A 26,431-nucleotide genomic window follows, 5' to 3' on the forward strand; every position below is an offset into this window, starting at 1 on the left:
CCACTGGACCACCAGGAAAGTCCCATAATCTCATTCTTTTTAAAGGGTAATATTCCATTGCACACCCATTCTGCATTTTTATCCATTCATCTGTTGATGGACACTTAGGATGCTTCCATATCTTGGCTACTATAAAGAGTGTATTAGTTTCCTATTGCTGCATAACATATTATCCCAAAATGTCCTTGCTCAAAACACTTAACCATTTGTTATCTCAATTTTTAAGGGTCAGAAACGGGGTGACCAGATGGGCTCCTCTGTCTCAAGGTCTCTAGCAGAGCAGCCGTTAACATGTTGGGGCCAGCTGAAGACCTGACTGGGGAGGACCTGCTTCAAAGCTCATCTCCTGTTTGTTGACAAGATTCAGCTCCTCAGGCTGTTGAACTGAGCTCCTCACCTCGTCAAGCTTATTGACCAGAGACTGATCTCAATTCCTTGCCATGCGGGCTTCTCTATAAGGCAGCTGTCATAACTGAGAGCTGGCTTCCCTCAAAGGGAGGCCTAGAGCAAGGGACAGCAATGCATGCAATCTAATTTTTTTGGCCCAGACCAGGGCTGTGGGATCTTAGTTCTTTTAGTTCCCCACCAAGGTTCCAACCCAGGGCCCCTGGCAGTGAAAGAGCTGAGTACTAACCACTGGACTACGGGGAATTCCCGGTGATCTAGTCTTCTAAAACACAATTTCGAAAGTGATAACCTCCGCCACCCACCTCCCCACGCTTCTGTTATTTTATTCAGTGGAAGCCGGTCAGTAAACCCAGCGCGCACACAAAGTGAGAGGATTATAAAGAACAAGACAGGAAAGCCAAGAGGGGAGCCACGATAGGGTTTTCCACCAGAGTGAAAAGTAAAGTGACGGAGCGCCCAGCAGTGTCACTTCACATTAGCGGGGTAGCTGGGACCAATTCGGAAGCAGCAGCAGCTGACACTTTACGTTCAGAACTAAGACTAGGGCCTGTCTTTTCCCCAGGCCTCGGTCGTGCTATCGTGAAGTCACTCAGTCGTGTCCGACTCTTTGCGACCCCATGGACTGTAGCCTACTAGGCTCTTCCCTCCATGGGTTTCTCCAGGCAAGAGTACTGGAGTGGGTTGCCATTTCCTTCGTGCTAAGGCATGGGTAAATGAGTGCTCAGGATGGAAAGAAGAGGTCCACCCCGCAGGGACCACCGCCCTGCGCAGAGCAAGTCCCACTCCGGCGAGATCGGGCCTCGGAGAGAGATCGGCGCTTCCCAGGGGGGTCGTCCTGGCTGTCACCGCCGGGAACCGCCCCGTGCCAGCGGCCGCCCAAGCCCCGTGGGCACCTCAGCCCTCCGGACGGAGTCATGCTCCCTAATCACTCAGGAACGGAAAGAACTTTCTAGGGTCACAGAGAGACTTTAATCATGTTTCTCCAGCATGCCTATCTCAAAAGAAAATATGAATACGGCGGCTTAATTCTAAGGTCTCTTTAAACATTGTCACTCCTGCAGAACCGTCAACGCCCCAGTCAGGGCCTCATTTCCACAAACACTTGGTGTACCTCAACACAGACGCCACCCTCTCCCAGACAGAGGACAGCCCTCTGGGCGGCGCTCGCGCACGGCGCTCGCGCACCTCCTTCGACGCACGCCTGTGATGTTGGCGCCGGGGGGAGCTCCCGGAGCATCAGCCCCTCACAAAGCATTCTCGCCTCACGCTCTTGCTCTTTCATGTTGACTGACTCAAGTCTGTTCCATGATCTTAGCCTTCAACCTTTCCCTCAGAGTTAGCGGCTCCGTCTCAGGAAGTCGGAAGCCGCAGGGCGGGTCCTCGGAGACGCACCGGAAACCGAGGAGAAGAAGCCTGGAGCCGGAAGTCGCGGGGCGGGTGGTGGCGCTCCCGGAAGTGGCGCGGACGTCGCGTGCGTCTGAGCGGTGCGTCGGGCTGCAGGAGAAGATGGCGGTCTCCACAGGTCGGTTCCTTGCTCGGCTGCCTGCTTTTCCACCCCGACCCGCGCGGCGTCTCATCTTGCATCTGGCGACCGGCCTGGCTGTGTGAGAGAAGCCACAGTACGGCCACTCGACCGCCAGACTTACTGCGTAGCGCAGGCGGAGCAGGGAGGGTCCTGGCGACCGTCGGGGCGGCGGTCGTGCCCCGCGTCGGCTGCGAGCCGGGGGGCTGGGCTGGGCCGGGCTCGCTGGGGGTCCGGCAGGCGGTGCAGGATCCGGCTGGCGGGGTCCCGCGGGTGATGCGGGAGCGAGGAGAGGAGTCTGGGGCGGCCCGCTGTCCACCTCGGCGCGCGATGGCTCGTGTGGGGGTCACGGATGGAGCGAGTCGGATCCTCCGGCTCGCCCTAACGTGGGCGGAGGGCCCATTCTTACCTGACTGAATGCGTGTTGTCTGTCTCCCTTGAGTGGGTAACTGCGGTGCCAAGTAAAAGCAACGAGCGAGGTGAATGCTTGTTGAAGAAAAAACGACTTCTTAGATTAGATTTTCAACTCCTCTCTCCTATTGAATACAATTTTGGTTTCCTGTAAGCACAGATTTTGAAATTAGATGTTAACACTGAGGTTTTAGAAATTTGACTAGTTAAAAATGTTAAAAATGTTGAAAGCTGTATTAACCTAAAACCTTAGTATGTGTGGTCTTTCGTTTTTCTGATCGTTATTGAAACCTGACTAGAGAACAGTGTGGTTTTGTATTTCTTGCCATCATTGCACGAATTTTCGTTAAGTGGAATACTTAATTGTATGTTGCGATTGGTACTTTCAAGGTAGTACCTTTCTAGCTACCTTTTAATGAAAAATTGCGTCTTTTGTGTCTCTGTTCCGTGCAGGTGTCAGGATAAGCTGTTTAACGATTTTAGCATTGCGGAACTATTTCACGCTTAGGGTCAGACCAAAGAGGTAAAGCATAGGTGATTTAAAAAGTGACATTTTAGTGTTGAGACTCTGCTGTTGTCCTTGCTATTTGAAATCGTGTGTGCTCATGAATGGGGCCATGTCTTTTTTGAGACTTGTGCATTCTATCTTTAGGTTCTTGAAAAATTAGTAATAAAATGGTATATTTTAACTTGATAGTTTTCATTTTGTAGATTTCATTTTTTAAACAGTTTTTTCCCCTGTACCATTTTACATATGAAAGAGTGTGGAAATATTTTGAAAAAAAACTGATTAGGTTATATTAATGGCAGATACTTCTTGGTAACAACATTTAAGTCATTTTTGGAAGTTGATATGAGTTATAAAGAAGTTGCCGAGAGATTATTAGCATATTTTGTTGTACATCTGAAGCTTGAGTTTTATAGTTTATATTTCAGCATTCCAGTTCTTACATTTACACTGATTTTATGTTTATGAGTTTTGAAATCTAAGCATAATTTGGAAGAATAACTGTTAGACTGCTAATGGATGTTTTCTTAGACCCTGAAACTTGTTTTGACATTGTTGCTGAAAATTGCCTTGGTCAATATCATATTTATTCCTCTTCTGTGTTTTGTAAGCTTGACAGTATTATCCAGCATGGGAAGAGAGGAGTGCAGAAGCAGTTTTAGGCTATGTTTTGTAAATAACTATTTTTAAATTACGTTTTTGCTTAGTTATACTTTGGTATTGCTTGCTTCTTGGTAGCAAGGGAGGGAAACAGTACCTGTTTGTGAAATAAATATGATAAAGCTTGAAATTTAAAATAGATGAGCTAGACGGATGTGCTGTACATGTTTTTTATTTACGCCAAATTAATGTAAAAATAACTGTTTGGCCAGAAAGAAGAAAACACCCGACAGATTTTTTTTAAATATCTATTTAAAGCATTTTATTTGAACATGTATTATTTAAGTCATATGCTTTTACACTTGGTGTTACTAAGAAGAAAAATTGGGAGGAATCTTAATTAGACTTGGGACTTCTAGGGGGGCGCTAGTGGTAGAGACTCTGCCTGTCAACGCAGGAGACATAAGAGACTCAGGTTCGATCCCTGGGTCTGGAAGAATCCCTAGAGGAGGGCATGGCAACCCATTCTAGTGTTCTTGCCTGGAGAATCCCATGGACAGAGGAGCCTGGCAGGCTACAATTCATAGGATCACACAGAGTCAGACATGACTGAAGTGACTTGGTACTAATTAGACTGAGACCTCTAAACTGGAAAATACTTTGCCATTCCACTTGATTCTCTTGTTTTGCAGTTGAGAATACTGAGGCCTAAGGAAGTATAAGCTTTTACATAGTTGGTTAGCAATAGAGTCCAGATCAGAATTCAGGTGTCTTACTCAGTCTGGAATTGTGAATTTGGAATAGTCCTGAAATGAAGAATCTTACTTCCTTTGAGACTTGAGAGTGGCTTTCATACTTCTCTTCTCTCTGCAGGTTTCTGTCTCAGACTGTCCAGTGCTTCTCATGGACGGAAGTAGGGCCGTGGTGGAGACTCCACTGGCTAGGTTTCCCTTTCCCAAGAGACAGTCACCTCTGGGAATCAAGATAATTTCATAGGGCATGACTCTACAGAATAGAAATTTGTTAGTATATTTAGTATGTGTGATTCAAAAATTTAATCGCAAGGAGGCAGCTCTACTACAGGCTTTGTTGTCTGTGAATTGAGTAAGCCGTGTGGTGAACCACCACCTGCAGACTGAGAGATGTGGCGTGTGGCCGCTGGTCGAGATTGCTCGGCAGTTACTCACATAGTGACTTGTGGACAGAGAGTAGCAGCTGTGTATACTCTGTGCGTTTACTCACAGTGTGTGTGCCCTGGAGACTGGAGTCCGAGTTCTCTTGTTGGTCTTGGGGACAGAAGAGTAGCAGCCATGTGTGCTCTGTGTGCTTATTCCTAGTGTGTGTGCCCTGGAGACTGGAGTCCAAACCCTCTTGTTGGGGGATTGGCATTTAAGTCGTGGTAACTGAAAGTCACGCATATGGAAACCATGAAAAGCAGAGATTGCCCATATGTGGAGACATCCATTTAGCAAGTATTTGGGGAGCTTTTTGACACAAAGCTTCAAAATTGATATAACAGAATAAATGGAATGAAACCCAGCATTTAAAAGTTTGTTTTAAAAGTAATTGATTGTTTGAAAAGAGCCAGTATATTTATAAGATGTTTGAGATACTGTGAGATGGCACTGCAAGACTGGATTCGGGAGTGTGTTCTTGTTTACAAGGGCTCTGCTGACTTGTGTTAAAGTGGATGTTATTTTCAGTTTAAGTTGTAACTCAGCAAAATTTCAGACCACAGAAGGGGAGAAATTCTTAGGGCTCTGTATAGGTGCTTACATACACTGGAATAATAGTTCTCATGGAAAGTACATTATGAATCATCTAGGCTCTAGCCAAGTTCATTTTATAGATGAACAGTGAATATATAGATATAAAGTGAGTTTCCCAAGATTATTTAGCTTGATGTTGATTCCAAACTAGTTTCTTGATTTCAGCTTTTTTGGTGCCGCTTCTGTATCACACTGTATTCTGTAAATTTTTGGTTGCTGCATATAAATGAAATCATACAGCATCTGTCTTTTTCTGTGTGGCTTACTTCACTTCAGTCAGTTCAGTTGCTCAGTCATGTCTGACTCTTTGCGACCCCAGCACACCAGGCTTCCCTGTCCATCACCAGCTCCTGGAGCTTGCTCAAACTCCTGTCCATCAAGTTGGTGATGCCACCCAACCATCTTATCTTCTGTTGTCCCCTTCTCCTCCTGCCTTCAATCTTTCCCAGGATCAGGGTGTTTTCCAGTGAGTTAGTTCTTCACATCAGGTGGCCAAAGATTGGAGCTTCAGCTTCAGCATCAGTCCTTCCAATGAATATTCAGGACTGATTTCCTATAGGATTGACTGATTTGATCTCCTTGCAGTCCAAGGGACTCTCAAGAGTCTTCTCCAACACCACAGTTCAAAAGCATCAATTCTTCGGCACTCAGCTTTCTTTATAGTCCACCTCTCACATCCATACATGACCACTGGAAAGACCATAGCTTTGACCAGATGGACCTTTGTTGGCAACGTAATGTCTCTGCTTTTTAATATGCTGTCTAGGTTGGTCATAGCTTTTCTTCCAAGGAGCAAGCGTCTTTTAATTTCATGGCTGCAGTCACCATATACAGTGATTTTGGAGCCCAAGAAAATAGTCTGTCACTGTTTTCCACTGTTTCCCCATCTATTTGCCGTGAAGTGATGGGACCAGACGCCATGATCTTCATTTTCTGAATGTTGAACTTTAAGCCAGCTTTTCACTCTTCTCTTTCACTTTCATCAAGAGGCTCTTTAGTTCTTCTTCGCTTTTTGCCATAAAGTTGGTATTATCTGCATATCTGAGGTTATTGATATTTCTCCCAGCAATCTTGAATCCAGCTTGTGCTTCATCCAGCGCAGGATTTTGCATTATGTACTCTGCATTTAAGTTAAATAAGTAGGGTGACAACATACAGCCTTAACATACTCCTTTCCCTATTTGGAACCAGTGTGTTGTTCCATGTCCGGTTCTAATTATACTGTTGAAGCCCCGCTTGGAGAAGCTTATTTCACGTAGCATGATACGATGTAGGTCCATCCATGTTGCAATGGCAAGATTTCATTCTTTTTTATGGCTGAGTAGTGTTGTGGTGTTGGAGAAGGCAATGGCAGCCCACTCCAGTACTCTTGCCTGGAAAATCCCGTGGATGGAGGAGCCTGGTAGGCTGCGGTCCGTGGGGTTGCGAAGAGTCGGACACGACTGAAGCGACTTAGCAGCAGCAGCAGTGTTGTGGTGTGTGTGCATGCCTGCCACATTTTATTCAGTCATTCAGGTATTGATGGGAACTTAGGTTGCTTCCACATCTTGGCTATTGTACATGATGCTGCAATAAACATAAGGATGTATGTATCTTTTTAAAATAGTGTTTTTGTTCTCTTCCATTAAATACCCAGGTGTAGAATTGTTAAATTGTATGGTAGTTCTATTTTTAATTTTTTGAGGAAGCTCTGTACTGTTTTACATGGTGGCTGCACCAATTTACATTCCCATGAGCAGTACACAAGGGTTCCCTTTTCTCCACATTCTTGCTGACTTGTTATTTGTTGTCTTTGTGATGACAGGCATTCTGACGGGTGTGAGGTGGTATCTAATTGTGGTTTTCATTTGCATTTCCCAGATGACTAGTGACGTTGAGCATCATCTTTTCATGTGCTTGTTGGCCATCTGTGTGTCTTTGGAAAAATGTCCTATTCAAATCCTCTGCCCACTTTTTAAAATCCAATTTTCTTGTTTGTTTGTTTTTAATGTTGAATTGTATGAGTTCTTTGTATATTTTGGGTATTAACTGCTTGTCAGATTCAGTGTTTGCAAATGTCTTCTTCCATTCCATAAACTTCCTTTTTCTTTTGTTGATAATTTCGTTTGCTGTGCAGAAGCTTTTAGTTGATGTAGTCTCATTTTGTTTATTTTTGCTTTTCTTCCCCCTTTCCTGAGTAGACAGATCCAGAAAATTATTGCTAAAACTGATGTCAGAGAGCATGCTCCCTGTGTCTTCTAGGAGTTTTAAGGCATCAGGTCTTAGGTTTAAGTCTTTGATCAGTTTTGAGTGTGTTTCTGTAGATGGTATGAGGGAGTAGTCTAGTATGATTCATGGCGGTATTGCTGTCCAGTTCTCCAGCACCATTTATTGAAGTCACTGTCTTTGCTCCTTTGTATATTCTTGTCTCTGTTGTAGATTAATTGCTCATGCAAGTGTGGGCTTATTTCTGGCTTATCCATGTTTAAAAAATTGTGTTAACTGTCTTTTTATTGTTGAGTAGTAAGAGTTCTTTCTATACTCTGGATACAAGTTCCATAGCTATGTGTTTGTATTTACCTTCTTGATGGTGTCCTTTGAAACCCCAGAGTTGTAAATTTTGATAAAGTCCAATTTATTTTTTTCTACTTTATTAAGATGGGAAGCCTGGCTTTTGATATGTGCTTCATTGTTTGACTCTGTTTTAAAAACATCATGTTGATATATGTGAGTTCTCAGTGATGGTCTGGTTGTGATTACTGTACATGATTATCATCTGACAGAGGGCAGGAGTCTAAACCCTGCTTTGCCAGGTGTGAGGTTTAAGGTTACATTAAAGAGAAATATAGCCAGGTAACAGGCATGCTCCAAGCAGTTTATTCTTTGTAAGTATATAATCATGCAAAGATTTTTTCCACCTAGTGACTGGAATGCTGTTGAAAAGGACCAACAGCGCAGAGCTTGGTTTACTGTTTGTTTCTCATGGTAGTGTCACCTGCTCCTTCAATTATCAGTTATGGTTGACTAACCAGTATTGATACAAGTGGTTGTTTCCTGAGAGGATATACGTAAGTTATTGAGAAGTTTTTAATTTTCTGAAGTGTTTACCTACCGGCAACGACTTGGCAGGACCGCTCCTTTGTTTCTAGGCTGCAGCTCCCTGGAGTCCCAGGTGAGCAGTTGTGCTCCTGGAAGTGGTCTCTGTCAGGGGAGAGTGTGCCAGCCCTCGATCCCCTTAGAAGTCCCTGATAGCGAGGGACCAGAGGCGCCTGACTGCCCTCCACCCCGGTTTCTTCTGAGGGAGGCATTCCTCTTTAGCTCTGAAGTAAACAGTGCTGGCAGCTCTCCTGGAGAACGTTGAGTCACTCTGTTCTCACTGGCTTGTCTGTCGCACGGAGATACCAGTAGTGTGTTCAAGCAAATCTTTTGGGACAGCTTACTGCATTTGAATGCGTCTGCTTCCGTGGTTGTCCTGGGTTGCCATCTCTGCCAAGATGCTAGGCAAAGGAGTCTGTGTCCTCCACCAGCAGCACTTACAGGACAGGCCCTTAAGTGTAGACGGAGAGGTGGACAGTAAGCATCTGCCAGAAACGCACCCTGGGTTTATTGAGCGCCTCTGGTACTCTCAGCATTACTTACGGTCCAGTTTCTATGTAAGTGATTTAATGATGAGAAGACAAATGGCTCAAGTAAAATCTAGCTTTCCTCTTTAGTGTATTATAATGTTCTACTCATAAATTTTGTTTTGAGCTTACTTTTCTGAAATGAACAGTACTAAAGGATATTTTGTATTCAGGTGCATTCATTAAATAAACACACGAAGCTGCTTGTTTTCTTCCTTCCCTGAGTTAGTATATCGCACATGGGATGTAAGAAGAGTTCCAGAATTTGGGGAGTGGCTGGGGGCAGAGTGGTTTTGGCTGTAACCTGTACCAGTAGCGTCATTCACCCTCTGCTGTATGTTGCGCTGCCTCCACACCTTGGTTCCAGGTACTTCACAAACCCTGTGATGCAGAGGTTTGTCTTCCTGGTGATTGAAGGTAAATTCAGATGCTTCACAGGTACACCGTTGAGTTGAAATTTTTTCAGATTTATTTTTATTTACTGCTGCTGCTAAGTCGCTTCAGTCGTGTCTGACTCTGTGCGACCTCATAGATGGCTGCCCACCAGGCTCCCCCGTCCCTGGGATTCTCCAGGCAAGAACACTGGAGTGGGTTGCCATTTCCTTCTCCAGGGGATTTTCCCAACTCAGGGATTGAACACAGGTTTCCCGAATTGCAGGCAGACGCTTCTGTCTGAGCCACCAGGGAAGAACTTGGTACTTGACCCCAAAGCCAGCTATCTTTAGACCAGCCATAAAAGTTTGCAGAGATCAGAGTTGACTTGATCCAAGGGTCCAACCAGCTCCTCTTTGGAAATTTTAAATTTAAAACAAGGAGACAAGGAGAAAAGCCACTCTAAGTTGCTTTGAAATCACTAGCACTTACATACTATCATGAATAAAGACTTACCTATATAAGCATCTTCTACTGCTGAAATAGGTTCTGGTACTTATTTCCTGATCTGCTGCTGCTGCTAAGTCGCCTCAGTCGTGTCCGACTCTGTGCGACCCCATAGACGGCAGCCCACCAGGCTCTGCCATCCCTGGGACTTTCCAGGCAAGAGTACTGGAGGGGTTTGCCATTTCCTTCTCCAATGCATGAAAGCGAAAAGTGAAAGTGAAGTCACTCAGTTGTGTCCGACTCCTATCGACCCCATGGACTGTAGCCCACCAGGCTCCTCCATCCATGGGACTTTTCCAGCCAAGAGTACTGGAGTGGGGTGCCATAAGTTCATCAATTCTAAGACAAATTTTAATACCTTAAATGGATATATGGCTTCAGACAGGGATTTATTCTTACGATTTGGGGGTTGACTGACTGGGCCTGGTTGTCTCCCTTCGCCTGACGACGGGCTTGGCCTTTTGCCCAGGGCCTTGTTTCTCGTCCATGTGGTCAGTCTAGGCGTCTTGTTTGGACTTACTTGCATCCCAGTAGTGTCTGGGAGTCAGAACTTAAATGGTAGTTGGCTTCCGAGAGAGCAAACAGAAGGTATCAGGGCTCTAACAAGGCTGGCCCCAGAACCACACCAGTGTCGCATTCTGCCAGAACAAGTGGCAAGGCCAGCTCAGAGTCAGGGGGCTGGGAGGGGCCCAGCCTGCAGCCCAAGAAGCAGCTGGCAGCTGACTCTGTGCTGGAGGCTGCCTGCCTCCTCGTGCTTTGCTCTCGGGGGCGAATTTCACTCAGTGGGATTTTAAGTCAATGCACATGAATATTTAAAAATTCTTGTGATGGTTTGTCAGTTTACCTCTTCAGCAAGGTGTACTCAGTTTTCAGTGATGTGTTGAGGTGGATAAATAGAGTTTTTCCACTGTTTTGCCAGCATTGTGTTGACCATGGTGTTAATTTTATTTTTTGATCGGAGTTTAATAATAATATAATTTTTTTATCTGCATATTTCTGTTGTTTAATTATCATTTGTGTTTCACACCTGTGAAATGTATTATTCATTTACTGCTTAAGTGGAACTGGTTATTGACATAGGGTTTTAGTTGTTTAAAAATCAACTTAAAATTTTTCCCTTATAGCTCAGTTGGTAAGGAATCCGCCTGCAATGCAGGAGACCCCAGTTCACTTACTGGGTCGGGACGATCCACTGGAGAAGGGATAGGCTACCCACTCCAGTAATCTTGGGCTTCCCTTATGGCTCAGCTGGTAAAAAAATCCGTCTGCAATGCAAGAGGCCTGGGTTTGTTTGATCCCTGGGTTGGGAAGATCCCCTGTAGAATGGAAAGGCTACCCACTCCAGTATTCTTGCCTAGAGAAATACATGAACTGTATAGTCCATGGGGTCGCAAAGAGTCAGACACAACTGAGCAACTTTCACTCTTTAAAATTTTTACACCTTATATTTATTACTTTTCCCCCTTTGCATTTGTGTTTTTTTAACTTCTTCTAGTCATGTCTCTTGTTCTGAAACTCCTTCAAATGGAATTCAAGGGTCCTAAACCTGGGAGGAGCTTTGGGAATACTGTGGTTCTGCAGGGATTCTGAACCCGAGGATAGAGGTGGGGGGCAGAGACCAGGGACAGGAGTTCTCCTTTCTGCCCAGTCCAGTGGACTCCCTCCAGAAGGAGGCTTGCACACATCGATCATTGAGCTGGGGTGGAGTGGGCAAAGGTTGGACGTCATCACCTGCGAGTTTTAGCTCCATAGTTGATGTCAAAGTACGCAGCTGTCTGCTTTTGTGGCAGAGCAGATCCAGTGCCTTATGGAGCGTGCCCGTCGCCTCGGTCGTCTCGCTGCTCCTCCCCTTGTTTTCCTTGTCCTGCTGCCCTGGTGTGCTGTGCACTCCATGAGGGCAGGGCTGTCAGTGTCAGATCCCGTTGGCCTAGCACAGTTCCTAGCTCGTACTTGACGTTTAGTTTTGGTTGTCAGATGACAAAATCACAGAATTACAATAAAATGTACCACATTTTCCTTAGTGGAGGCGTGTGGTGTTTTTTCCCTGATTCCTCTTTCATCACAGCTGATACTGTACCCCGCCTCCCCATCCTTCAAGTCTGGGCTTCAGTCCCTCCCTGGGTCCTTGTCACCACAGGTTAAGTCTTAATTTGCAAGCACACCTGTCCCTCCTGACAGTTTCTGGCTCTTTGCTCATTTATCCTCAACTGCTGTCCCCAAACATTGCCTGCAGTTCCCTCTCTCCTTTTTTGGATACTGTTTCTCCTTTTCTGTTGAGACAGAAGATTTAAAACACAAGAAAATGCATGAATATACATGTTACCCCCACCTCCACCCCCACCCAGCTCTCCCAAATGGTAATAAATTTTTCTTGCTTCAGGTTGTTGTGTTTTTTTGGAGAAACAAGACGTTACCTGCACCCTTCCAAGTACTAGGCCACTTCTTTGCCCAGAGGTGATCAGTATTCTGATTTTGGAGTCTGTTCCACAAGTATTTTTATACTCTTGCTAGATGTGTATGTACTCAGTATAAAAATCTGTTGATATATAGCTTTTTAATTTCTCTTTGTGATTATGGTAAAGTGTATGTAATATACAGTATAGTGTCTTAACTTCCTCTGTACAGTTCAGCAATATTACATATTCACTTTGTTGTGCAGCCGTAAACCTGAAACTGTGCACTCATTAAACAATGTGTTTTTAAATTGTAGCATTAATTGATACTTGTAGCTCTGATTCTTTCATTTTAATTGCAGTAGCATTGTGTCATGGGTTATGCTATGTTATGTCTGGGTTGTTTCTAAATTTTCACGGTTAGAAATCACAGTACGTGAGTGTTCCTGCCTTTCTCTAGCCCAGTGCCAGCATTTCTGTAAATGTTACCAGTTTCCTCCTGAAGTAGTTGTGCCAGTTTATTCCAGCTTCAGCAGTGGAAGAGCCTTCATCTCCATATCTTTGTCAAACCAGGCGTTGCCAGAGTTAACATTTGTCAGTCTGGCGGATGGTCTTTAGGGGTTTAATTCTTGTTTTCCCAGGCAGTGAGAGTTCTGGCTAAGAGATTGACCTTTGGAACTCATATCATGTATATGGGCCGTTTTGTTTTTTCTTTCAATGAAGATCTCAGACTAAGGGCTTAAAATATTTAAAACTATTAAATAAGAATAGTAACATCACCAGGCACACATATACACACACAAGATAAAGGCAAGTGGAAGTAACAGGAAAGGGCTCAGAGACGGCCAGCAATCAGAGGGCAGCTTATGCACCTGCTGCAGCATCCACAGCCCCACAGCCCCACCTTGCAGTGTGTTCTCTTTACAGACATTAGTGGTGGGTGAAATGAAGCCAGAGTACTCCAGGCCTCAGTTTGAAAATAGAGCTTACTGATATTTGTTTGAGTCTTATACTCTTAAAAAAAAGCAGGACAACCTTAGCTGCTGTAACCCTTTAAATGTTAACATTGCCGGTAATCTTAGAACTATTTTCCCAAAATGCTGCTTTGAGAAATGGTGAGAAGTTTAGCAGTCACTCAGTGTATTGCTTTCATGGCACTTATATAAAAAGAAACATCTTTACATTTTTTACTTTGTAGTTTTGGATGCTTATAAAGCTCTTCTGACTGAATTGTTTTTGAAAAGAATGAAAGGAAATTACACATAAATTTAGAATTTTTCTTGGGGAATAATTTCATAGATGGTGAAGGTGATCAGGCTCCTTTCATATTCCTTTAAAGAGCAGCTCAGGAGCGACAGATTGTGGAGATTCTGACAGAGTGGCTGTTGTTCCAGGTTGCGAGCACAGTGTGAGTGCATAGAAACTCTCAGCTCAGGGACCCCTTCTGGGTCATTCTTCAGGACTGCAGAGAGCTTGAATTCTCACAAAACGTAGGTCAAGGTGAATGGAAGCTTTGTGTAATTTTTCTTAATATGAACACTAAAATGGTGAGAGGCATCGTTTATCCTGTTTGAGATCGATCACCTTACAGTGGCTCTGTGAAGGAGAGACTGTGGTGATTCCCCTGTTATAGATGAGGAAACTGCAGGGGCCCTGCCCGAGAGGCAGCAGCCCTGGGAGCGGCTGCGGCAGTCAGAGGCCTGGTCTGTGCCCACGGTGCTGCCTGGAGAACCTAATGCTTGAGAGCGACTTCGGTCTGGAAAGTGGGCTTTAATACTGGGACTGACATGACTTAGTACAACAACAACAGCTGCCACTTAAAACTGTGTGACCTTGAGTAGGTCACTTAACTCCTTCAAACTGCAGTTTCCACAACTGTAAAATGGGTGCCTTTAGGATCCAGTGGGATAGTTTATTTAGTGCAGAGGGTACACTAAGCAAATGGTTATTAATAGTTGTCATAGTTGTAATAATGCTTACTCTTGTTTTGTGGTTTCTGTCATATCCATGTTTCTGTGGCCCAGAATTTTAAAGTGCTTTTTCTGAAGCACAATACATAAAGTAGCTACTATTTCTAAGTTACAGTATTTATTGGCTTTTCATTATTTGTCCGGAAGGACTACTATGAATTAGTAACTGAAAGAGATCTTTTAGTTGCTCTGCAGCATTTGGGATCCTCCTGGGCTGGGATTGAACCCGTGTCTCTTGCATTGACAGGTGGATTCTCTACCACTGAGCCACCAGGGAAACCCTGAAAGAGGTGCTTTAGTTTCAGCAGGAGAGATAAGTTATGCAGAATGACAGTCTCCCTAAAAGAGATGTCACCGTTTTTTCCTGCCTTGCAATTATGTGTGTGCTTGCTTTTTAGAGTGGGAAGGGAAGGAGGGAGGCAGTGCTCCAGAGCCAGCGGAGGGGTCTTGGTTTTTCTCAGAACTTGCACAGTGGGGCTGGGGACTGTTTCAGGCTGGGTGTTGTTGAGAGCTCTCAAGACCACAGGGTCTATCCTCCGGAGAGGCCAGGCCAGTGATCCTGAGAGAGGCTGTGATCAAGTCACATGCTGTATCACCAGCCCTGCTGGTTCCAGGGGTTGGAGGTCAGGATGGTGATGGTGGCAAAACCAGGTTCAGTGAGAATGAGGGGGTTGGGGACTGTGAAAGGCTGGGGTTCTGGGCAGAGGGGAAGATTTTTTATTAAGATTTGAGAAATAGAGTGATGAGGTCTAACGGGTTCAGAAGTGGAAGTGTGAGAAGGGTTGTGAAAGTGTTGCTGGGTTGGGCCAGGGTGGGACGGACATGTCATAGGAAATTAGCCACCAGGAGGCTGGCTCTCCAGCGTCGGACCTGCTCACAGGGGAGGCAGGACACTGGTTATTAGGCAGCCAGCACGCTGGTTGAGGACCCAGGGTGGGGTCAGCATTCTAGAAAGTAGTGCCTCTTAGTGCCTTTTTACAAATGGAATGTAGTTCTCTTTTTTACAGATCACTGGAGAGTATGTGCTAATGCAGCGACACTTTTATGACACTTTCTGGTCATGCCTGTTTACCTGATGCATTGTTCTTGGCAGAAATCTCAATTATGGGAAAATAATCACTTGTAATGATTCCCTTATGATTGATTTATGTCACTGTTAAAACTGGTTAGGTGTTTGGATACATGTTCTGTGCTGCTGTTATGTTTGGAACAATGCTGTCTGTAGCTTTTTCATTTTGAAGAGTTATTATTATTAGATTCAGCATTTCCTGGGGCAGAAGACTTTTTAGAGAATTTTGCCTTTTTGGGAAATAATTTTTAACGGTTGATTTGGGAAAAGCTGAATTTGATTGTGTGTAGCCCTTATAATTATGAGCTACTTACATTGGCTTCCTTTTGTATAGGTGTTAAAGTTCCTCGTAATTTTCGTTTGTTGGAAGAACTTGAAGAAGGACAGAAAGGAGTGGGCGACGGTACGGTCAGCTGGGGCCTGGAAGATGACGAAGACATGACACTCACAAGGTGGACAGGCATGATCATTGGGCCACCACGGGTCAGTGCATACGCTACATTTATTTCCTGTGAATATTTATTGTGACTTTCGAGTATGCGTTTTATTTTGTTATTAATATTGAAGTAAATAGTTAAGATAACTTTAACTGAAAGAGTTCCTCACTTGTTACTTATTTTTTGTACATTTGTTGATGCTGGATTTTCTGGAAGAGTGGGGGCGAAGACTGGTGTGATCATTGCTGTCAAAGTGTTTGCAATTCAGTAGAGGAGAAGGCATGAATGCAGACGACAGACCGAATGTGGCAGAGTGAGTTCACTGTGGGACTGTAGAATATGTCTCTTCTAGCTGGAATAATTGAGGAAGGCTGGACAGTGGAAGTTGCCTTTGGAGTGCCTAAAGGACTGGCTGGTAGGATTTCAGAAGGTGATGTTGGGGATGGAGAGCATTCCAGATAGAGAGGACAAAAGGTGAGGCACGGAGTGGAGGGGTATTTGGGAAGAGCGAACAGTGTGCTGTATGTAACACACTTCTAACCGGCCATGTGTATCAACAGGGTTCCTAAACTGGTTTGTGTTGAGTGCACATTGCTGTTGGCCAGTGACAGTTGATTGGCCTTGGAAACGTTCTGGCTTCGATGTCTTCACCTGTAAAATATGTCAGAAAGGCAGATTCTTGCATGTTTCCTAGTGTTGTTGGCCACAGACCTATTGTTTTATTTTTAGGTCTTTCTCAAGTTCATGACTTTTTACTTTTACTCAAAATCTTTTTTAGATTGGGAAATTTTTTGTACCTTGCATTCTTCACTCAAAGGCCCCATTTGCGGCATGCCCTGCAGCAAGTCTTTTAAATACTTTTGTATGACCTTTGACTTTGTTAGAAAGAACGCAAATTTGAAGTTTCTTTTTAGTCTTTGGTTTTGTGTACTGGTTGCTACCTATAATGGGACTTTTTCAACTGTTTTGCTGTTGGGTAGAATTTAGATTTTTTTGATTTTTATAAAAGAAAAATGGTCAGGTAATTAGCATTGATAACTTCCGACAACTGTTTGTTTACCATTTTCTCATATTCCTTTGTAGAATTCGTGCACTCTCCTAAACTAACAAGTTCCCTCTTCCTCCACTGCTCTGATTTTTCCATTAGACATGTAAGGAAGGAAATAAAATGCTGATGGTTAAAAATCTTGTTGTTTTATAACTCAGTATTTGTAATGAAAACCTTGATGTTTTACTACCTGTGAAGAGTATCACCGTGGTCTGTTTGGTAAAAGTAAGGGCTTATAACTTTTGAGCATTCTTACTTAATGAATAACTTGAAGATTAGACAGTCTGAACTGAGTGGAGTATGCTTTCAGAATTACTTAGATTTTTCTTTTTTAGTTATTTATTTTTGGCTGTGCTGGATCTTCACAGCTGCATCGGCTTTTCTCATTGTGGAGAGTGGCGGCTCCTTTCTAGCTCTGGTGCTCGGGCTTCTCATTGCAGTGACTTCTCTTGTTGTGGAGCACGGGTCTGGGACTCAGTGGTTGCAGCACGTAGGCTCAATAGTTGTGGCGCGCGAACTTAGTTGCTCCGCGGCATGTGGGATCTTCCCGGATCAGGGCTCAAACCCACGTCTTCTGCATTGGCAGGCAGATTCTTTACCACTGAGCCACCAGGAAGTCCTGAAATTACTTAGATTGGTTTTTCTCCCATTTGTTCCTCTGAGAGAACTTGAAGAGTATTGGAGTTTGTGTGAAGTAAGACCCCATAATCTAGTTTGCAGATACCGCTCTCCCAGTTCGGGTCATCCGCAGGAGCCCCGCACTGGCTATTCCCTGGTCTCACTGAGCCACAGGAAGCCCCTGTGTCCGGCTGTGCCCACTGGGGGCTTGGCTGTTGTAGGGTAACATGGGGGTGGGCCAGCTGGCAGGGTTTCAGAGACAGGTGTGCCTCCTGCCGCTTTCTGTGGTGGTCGACTTGGAGCCCCTTCCCCTTCTTGTGGTGCAGGAGGGCACAGCCTGAGTGGACCCTGTCCTCCAGCCAGGCTTCAGCCCCCTTGCTGAGTTGGGGGGTTGGGTGAGGGGTTGTGGTCTCAGCATTCGTTCAACTGCCTTTTAATTAAACTTGCAGGAGCTGGCATCTCATCTTGGTTGTTTTTTCTTTGCAGGGTACCAGATTTAAAACAGTTTTGTCCCAGCTTTAGGGTAATGTGAAAATTGCTGCCTTAACATTCTGTTGCTTGGTTAGTTGTTTCTTGTTTTTTTTATGTTATTAAGATCCCTGGTTGCTTTATATTATTCTGTTATTTATTTGGATTTATATAATGAGCAGTTTTGTTTTTCCACGTTTGTTAAATTTTTAGCATTAGAGATTTAGTAACTTTTCCAAGTTTACTCTTGTGTAAGTGCAGTACCGTATCACTTTAGAAGTTTTGAGAATTAAGTTAATAATTAGGCAATAGGAGAGTATCTGACTCTAGTATATAGTTGGTAAATAGTAGTTCCTTTTACTTATTACTCTCTTCTTTACTCTTTTGTTAGGTAACAGAAAGGCTTGGCTATTAATTTAAAATCCAGTGATGATGAAATTAATCCAGGGTATCAAAAGTTAGGATGTTTAATTTTAAGCATTGTAGGCTAGTTTAGAGTTTGTTTGTTTGTTTTTAACTTAAAAATCTTTATAATTTGCATGTAGTTAAATGCATAGGTCTTACCATGACTTTCAAAAGGTGTATCTTGTTACCTGCACCTGTGTTGAGATACCATTTCTGTCACCCTAGAGAGTCCTTTGCCCCTCCTCGACCCCAGACCTGACCCAATTACTACTTCTACGCCCTAGAGTATTTTGCCCATCATAGAACTTGGTGCAAGTGGAATCGTGTAGTGTGTGTACCAAGAGGCCTGCTCCTTTTGACTGGTGCCCCTCAGGTTCACCTGCGTTGTTTCATCCATGCGCTGCATAGTGGTTTGTTTCTTTTTATTATGGTGGAGATATGCCACAGTGTGCTTGTCACTTCCCCTGATCATGGTTCTCTCTGGTTACTGCAAATAAAGCTGCTGTGATTACAGGTCATCTTGTGAACGTAGGTTTGTTTCCATTTCTCTTGGATCAAAAATGCCTAGGGTTGGAATTGCTGCATAGTAGGGGAGTTACATGGAGAAGGCAAGGGCACCCCACTCCAGCACTCTTGCCTGGAAAATCCCATGGATGGAGGAGCCTGGTAGGCTGCAGTCCACGGGGTCACTAAGAGTTGGACACGACTGAGTGGCTTCACTTTGACTTTTCACTTTCATGCACTGGAGAAGGAAATGGCAACCCACTCCAGTGTTCTTGCCTGGAGAATCCCAGGGACGGGGGAGCCTGGTGGGCTGCTGTCTATGGGGTTGCACAGAGTTGGACACGACTGAAGCGACTTAGCAGCGGCAGGGGGAGTTAGGGAAGGGGAGTTGAATGTGTGTAGTGAAATGCATGGGAAAAAATGCCGTATTTTTTCCACAATAGTTATACCATTCCCTACTCCTGGCAAAGTATGAGAATTCTGATTGTTTCCGTGTACTTTGAGTATTTTTAAGAGTATGAGATTTTTCAGGGGCTATTTTTGTTTTCTTTTCCTTGCAGTTGATTTACAGTGTTGTCTTAGTTTCAGGTGTAGAGCAGAGTGATTCAGTTTTATCTACCTATGTGTCTATTTTTATTTCAGATTGTTTTCCCTTAAAGATTATCACAAAATACTGAGTATCGTTCCCTGTGCTGTACAGTGGGGCCCTTGTTGGTTACCTAATTGTTGTACTTTTACTGCAAGTGCTAGAGAGGATGGTATGCATGTGAGTGGAGAGCAACAGACAGGAGTCTCCTTGACCTTTTTAGTTCTTTTTAAGCCTCTCCGAGTCCTGGGCATACTGTTAATATATGCTTGCTGTTAAACTTAGATGAGTTTTATGTAGCTGTTTACTTTTTAAAAATACTGAAACATTTATTAATATATGTTCAAGATTATTGTATATATTTTAAACCATGGTTATTAACACCCAAGATCCACCTCCACTGGGGAGATCTCTTACTATTGAGAGAGAAAGCCGTGGATCCGTTGGGGTGACTGAGATCCATAGATGGTCAGCTTCTTTTTTTCCAGATTTATACAAGAATCAACAGGTATTAAATTTTTCACTTTCATTTATGTTTTATTTTCTTGTTTTAATTGCACACTAACTGTATTTTTGCTAACCATATAGATAAAATAAATTTGTTGAAAAGTAAATTCTTGATCACACACATGGCAATATTAAGTACATTTATCTTGTGCTTTTCCAGTTTATTAGCGCTTGAATATTGTTGTTATTATTTCTGCCTTCCAGACCAATTATGAAAACAGAATATATAGCTTGAAAGTAGAATGTGGACCTAAATACCCAGAAGCTCCTCCATCAGTTAGATTTGTAACCAAAATTAATATGAATGGAATAAATAATTCCAGTGGAATGGTAAGTTAAAGTTGTCATTTTATTTTTATACAACCTATAAGTTTATAGTTAGGAGAACATTAAAACAACAGAAAAGCAAGTGGAAGCTGTTTATTGGGTTGATAATCCTAGTTAGTTGAATATTTTTATTATGAAAGGTGTTGGATTTTGTCAGAAGCTGTTTTGTGTCTGTGGAGATAGTCGTGGGTTTTTCTGTTAATATGGTGTGTCACATTGATCTTTGTATGTTGAGCCAGCCTTGCACTTCCTGGATAAATTCTACTTGGTTATAGTGCATAATCAAAATGTCTGCATGTTGCTCAGGGTCAGCCATAGGTGAGAGTTTATAGCTTTCTCAGGCTTTGAAGCCTGTGCACAGCACTGCACACATGTGTGTCTCCTGGACCCTCAGGTGTGTGTGGGACTTTGTGGCCTCCCTGCACATCTCCTCTCCCAGTGTTTCCTGTGGCGTCTTTGGTCCCCTTCCTGCTTACCCTCTTGCTGCTCCTTCAGGCAGTAGAACTATTAAAACAGTTTTTTCTTTAATTTAAAAAAAATTGTATTTTTTATTGAAGTATAGTTAATTTACAATATTATATTTGTTTTAGATGTACAGTATAGTGATTCAGTAGTTTATAAATTATACTCCTTTTAAAGTTATTGCCAAATTATGGCTGTCTTTCCCTGTGCTGTACAACACATCCGTGGTGCCTGTGTATTTGCTACATAGTAGTCTGTGTCTCTGGTGTTACACATTGGACACTGGTTATTTTTAACAGGTACCAGGGTAGAGAGGGGATGGTTGGGGAATAGGTGGTCCTCAGTGGGCAAGTTTCCAGGGAGCTGCCAGATAGGTCAGATGACTGCACGTACCTGTGGCTAAGGCTTTGAAGAGGCTGTAGCCCCAGCCTGTCCGTGTCCCCCAGTGGAAGACGAGCCCAGCACAGTGCAAAGAGCAAGCTGGAGTGGGATCTGAAAGCAGAAGTCAGGGTTACCACTATCTGCTGATTCCTGGTGTGAGTAACTGCCCAGGCCTTGGATTGTGACCCTAAGTATTGTGTGGATCTGTGGTTTTATAATGTTTGCTTTTGTGAAAATAGTGCCTGACTGTGGATTTTTAAAGCCCTTCTTATTAAAGTACATCTAGTAAATTGGTGCCCAAGTACTTTAAACTTCGTAGTTAACTGTACTTTTCCCCTCCTTTCAGGTGGATGCACGAAGCATACCAGTGTTAGCAAAATGGCAAAATTCATATAGCATTAAAGTTGTACTTCAAGAGCTAAGACGTCTAATGATGTCCAAAGAAAATATGAAGCTTCCACAGCCTCCAGAAGGACAAACATACAACAATTAATTTTAGTGGATCTCAAACTTGTCTTAAATCAGCAACCTTCTACTCATGTTAATGTCTTGATTAAATATCACAATGCAAAATACCCACACATTAAAGTAAGATAATTCCAGCTGGTAAACATGACCTGGACATTTGTAAGAATATATTTAATATATGTACACCCATTATGTTTTCAGGTAACAGGAAGAAAATTCAGCAGTCTTTTCTTGTTAAGGCACCACCACTTAAGCACGCACCTGGAGTCCTCACTGGAGCTCAGGTTTGCAGGTGAGAGCACAGCAAGAAGTGTTGGCTGGCTGTGCAGGCAAGTGTGTTTCTGACGAGAAAGCTGAGAAGGCGTGCTCCATCATCTTGCTTAGAGAAAGAGCTTCAGTTGAAATTGTCTAAAGTAGCAGGTACAATGAATATTGTCACAAAACGTGTTCATTTTTGAAGCGGTATGGGTGCTGACTACTAGTAGTATCAAAAATATGTTCAGGATTGTTTTGATACCTGTATTTATAATAAAAAATGTTGTGGGGGAGGTGGATGAATTTCTGTTACAAGCTGTTCCTGTGTGTTCCATGTAACAGATGTGGTAAATATTTGTTTACAGTCTTTGTTGGACAGACCATGCATTTACGTTTAAATGAAATCAAAAAGGAATTAGGTGTATGGATATGTGATTTGGAGATTAAAGTTAGTCTTAAATTGTAAATAAAATGTGGAATGTGTCTTCAGAAACGGTGCCATTTCTGTTATATTGATGTGTGTGTACAGTAACTTGCTGAGATTGCAAAAATTGGAATTCTTGTAGCTGTTCATCTATACACACCTCTCATTATTTATCCCGTATGGTATACTTCTTGCAAATTGGAATTTGCAGAGTATTTCAGAGTTTTCAGAGTACAGATTTCCTAATAGGCTTTAATTTCTTGTTAGGAGGAATAATCCCAGGTATTATGTTTTCAACTTGATTTCACTAGAAATATTATTAAAAGAAATGTCTGAGTTCTAGCGGTTTTTTATAAAATTTAGATTACAGATTATCCAAATGTACATTTTAGTTTTCTTCATAGTATCTGCCCCCAGTGCTGTTAGTACTGACTGGGATTAATTTTGTCCACTTACCTTAACTCTGGCAGCTGTGTAGTTCTGAATTGAAAGTTCACTTGTGCTCTGCTTTGACCACAGTGACTTGAGGCTTTGGGTCACTGTTTCTCATCTCATAGAGCTTGGGTGTACTACTTTGTTGAAAATCCTTCCTTCTTAAGAGTTCTGCTTTCTGAAGAAAATCGACAGGTGGTCGTGTAATAAGAACTTATTTCTCAACCACTGACATGTTTTTATCAACTGCATTCAGAGTTACCTTTGAGCTGCCTTTTCTTGGCCAGAATACATTAAAGTTAGCAGCACTGTATCTAAATTTACTAATTTCAGCCTGACTTGAAATAGCAAAGATGTTTAAAGTGACACAGAGAGAGTGTATACATACATACTAGTGCATGTGTACTTTGTTAAAATGGGTTTGAAATGGACTGTTACCTTGGCATACATTCTTTAAAAATTTTAACTGGTTGAGATTAAGTGGAATCCCACTGACATCCTATGTGAGAGTGGTGGTTCCTGATGGTCTGGATTGGTGTGTAGTGGCCCCTTTCGTAGGGAGAGTGTGTCCTATCCTACATGGGCGCCAGTAACCACCTGAATGCTGTTTGTTGTTTCCACATCAGTGGGCTGATCACTTGGGCATCTTGACCTCTTGTCTTTCATTTCCCCACATCCAGTGTTGTGAAGGCCTCCCCTCCTCTTCCCCCCCAAGGTGTGCATTGCCTTTGAAAGGCTAGCAGGTAAGACCCTCGGGGATGATCATATATTAATAAAAATTGCAAAAGTAAAGTGTTTGTCCTGTTAGGTCAGTGTTATTCTTGAATGGTTTTAGTTACTAATTTTCAGAATCCTTTATTTTAAAAATATTTTTTTCTAGTACTTTAAAGGCATTTGTTGCAGGTTTATGTGTGACTTTTCAGGATTTTGGAACATAAACTTTTGTTACAGGTAGTCAGTGGTGTTTGATCTTTTGGGTATAAAATAGAAGAAATTATTTTAAATAATCTCTTTAAAGGAATTTATCACTTCAAATTTGAGTAAGTGTGTGGAGAATTGGTTTGACTTGCATATAGTTTATAGTCTGGATTACTTAATACCAATTCACTGACTTAAATACTTTCCACTAAGTATATATTGTTGTTGATAAATACACATGAAATTCAGTTGTTTTGAAAATTTAGAGGACACAGTTGGAAAATATCAATGTATTTTCCATTCTAGATGTGGTGTGTGGTGACGTGGGCGTGACGGAGCAGGCGGCTCTGGAAGGAGCCTTGTGAATTGTTGGCTTTGGTCAAAGTTGTGTTCTTTCTGATGGGCACACGGCCATGCTCTCATATCAGAAGTATGTGTGATACCATCTGGTGCCATGAGTTACAGGATTGGCGAGTTACTTAACGGATTTTTTTTCCCCCCAGATTTCCTTTTATATTTTTTAGATGCATATGTGTAGCATTATAGTATAATTAATTGCTGGGAAGGATCTAAAAGGTACTGATTTCACTTTTCTACCAGAAAACTATGAAGTACCAATATGATTTTCCAGTAACAACTTGGTTGTCTTTTGGTTATATTCACAAAAAGAGTCCGGCTCCTGAGATTTTGGGAAGTGTATATATTTTGTATATAAAAATAGAAACATTATGAAAAGCAGTGGATACAGTATGTTACAGGATTGATAGAAGCATTAGCAGTTAATTCCTTCCCAGTACTGTTTTTATTGAAAAGCAGGAAGTGTATGGAAATAGAATGTCTTTTATGCTAAATTAATATGCCTCTGAAGTTATTAAACTGTAGATGGAAATGTTATTATGGGTCATACTGAAAATGTTGGTTATTTTATAAGTATAGTAGAGTACGGAAAAGAAAAGGTACACCACACGTATTTTCTGAAGAGAAAAGTATTGAAGGTATTTGATGACAGAAAATAAATGACAAGTCAAAGCCATCATCCTGTGAAGTAAGGGAGTTTGAGGAACTCATGGAGTGAGTATGTCATTAAAAAAAAAAAAATCACTGGATCTGAAGAGATTACCCATGGAGTTTATGTCTTTAATAGGACAGTCTCACTAAAGATTCCCTAAAGGTCTGCTCCATCTCATTTTCACATGCAGTCTGAAGATCCGTACAAGATTTTATCTTCAAGTTCATTTATGAAGTTGGCGATTAGAGCCAGATGGATTTCGCTTCTTAGAGTCCAGGAATTGTCCTCCCTCCAGTGGTGACTGACCAGGTAGCGTGTCAGGACGGGGCACTGACCCCTCTGCTCCAGATGTAGACTTCCTGTGAATTCCTTCATCTTGTCTTTGTTCTGTAAGAACAGCAGCTGACGTCTGAGGTTTTGGCAGCTAAAATATTATAAAGTGAAGTTAATATTCCACCTTCAAAGCAGGGCTGATTATTGAGGAGCCAGCACAAGTCAGAAGCCTGTGGGCAGTAAAGAAGCTGACTGTTGAATACACTGAGAGTGAAACTTTGCGTTGTTTGTTCACTGCACTGGTGTAGTTACATATTGTTCAGAAGTTATGGGGAAACACTGCTTACTGAGTGGATCGTTTTCCTGTATCTAATATAATAGTTTGTTTTTTTTTTAAACAGGCACTTAACAATAGATAACTTTACCGAGTAATCTGAAGATTAACCATGTAATGTAAAGTGAGGTTTTGACATGACACCTGCATTAAAATGTAAAGTTGGTTACAGTACTTACGGTCATGTTTTTGGGTCCGAAGACTCAACTGTTTTGCAGTCAACAGACCTGGTCATTGTGAACGCTGTATTATACAGGGCGGAGTCTTATAGCCTGTGTGGTTTGTCCTTAATGTGAGAAGAGTAGATTTTCTCCACAGTTGATAATTGACAAAGAGAAATGTATTGTCTGACTGCTTCTTAAGCCAGGTTGTCCAGATAAGTAGTGATTGACAGACGTTCAGATTATACCCACTAACATAGATTATCTTTTTATTGCTATAGTTTAAAAAAATCATCTGAATACCCAAGTGAAAAAATTGAGTTCACAAGAAAAGTGCAGTATCTAATTGCCTGGGTTTCTTTACCTTGAGTAACATGTGGACTTCCTTAAGGAAAAAAATAATTCTTTTGGACTCAATATTGTCTTGAATTATTTTTGTTAAAATATTGTTTAATGCATAAAACTGTGTTAATGCAAATGTATATACTTAATCCTATAAAATTATAAAGCCCAATAAAATTATAAAAGTTACACAGTAATTAAAATGTAAAAGACTTTAATACTGAAAATGTTTTATTGAATTAATCTGTACTTGAAATGTAAATATTGTTGTCTCTCCTTGGCTTTCTGTTGTTGCCATGTCTATACTATGTGCTGCTGGACCTTAGTGTTTTCTTTTTTTTCTTTTTTCTTTACCTTTTTTCTCTTGCCATACTGGTACAAAAAACTTTTTTGTGTTGTCTGACCTTCATTTGGTATACACACACTTCTGCATTAAGTCCCCCTCTGTGCTGTTCTTTATCAGAGAACTAGAACTCCTGAGTTTTTGACTTCCACTCTGAGACCATAGTTGTTTTAAACCCTGGGTTCTCAAGAATGACCGTGACACTCACTGCTGTGTTCATGGCCCTCTGTAGACACAGCCATAATCTGTGATTGGTGATGGTCGATAAATTGATCTATTAGTAACATTGTTTTAAATCTGGATGATATGGTTTAATCCCTGTGTGTTACAGCTAAGTGCTGCAATTCCTTATGCTTAGTGCTGCGAGGTGCTGACTGCATTTATTGGTTTAGCAGGTGAACTGCAGGAGAATGTGGCCCCTCCCTCTGTGAGTCTGTCATCCATGGCTCTCTGGTGAGTCCCCCTCACCTGTGGTCTCTGTCTCCCTCTTCGTCAGCCCATTACTGTGCTCTGTCACGTCAGGTGGATCCGTTCTCTCAGCTGCTCTCCCCATCATCCGGGATGTGCTCTCCGCACATCGGCTCTCACCACAGACTTA

At 42.4% G+C, this 26,431-nt stretch overlaps 1 protein-coding gene across 1 annotated transcript; it reads left to right on the forward strand.

Annotated features, from left to right (window-relative positions):
* The first annotated feature begins 1,614 nt into the window (after positions 1-1,614).
* Positions 1,615-25,852, forward strand: UBE2V2 (ubiquitin conjugating enzyme E2 V2). Its single transcript, XM_040261179.1, has 4 exons — positions 1,615-1,930; positions 15,466-15,614; positions 19,909-20,034; positions 21,221-25,852. The coding sequence occupies exons 1-4, from the start codon at positions 1,714-1,716 to the stop codon at positions 21,365-21,367; spliced, it is 639 nt and encodes a 212-aa protein (XP_040117113.1). The 5' UTR covers positions 1,615-1,713; the 3' UTR covers positions 21,368-25,852.
* The last annotated feature ends 579 nt before the right edge of the window (positions 25,853-26,431 follow it).

The sequence above is a fragment of the Oryx dammah genome, unplaced genomic scaffold (assembly GCF_014754425.2).
Source record: "Oryx dammah isolate SB20612 unplaced genomic scaffold, SCBI_Odam_1.1 HiC_scaffold_19, whole genome shotgun sequence".
NCBI classification, from domain to species: Eukaryota; Metazoa; Chordata; class Mammalia; order Artiodactyla; family Bovidae; genus Oryx; species Oryx dammah.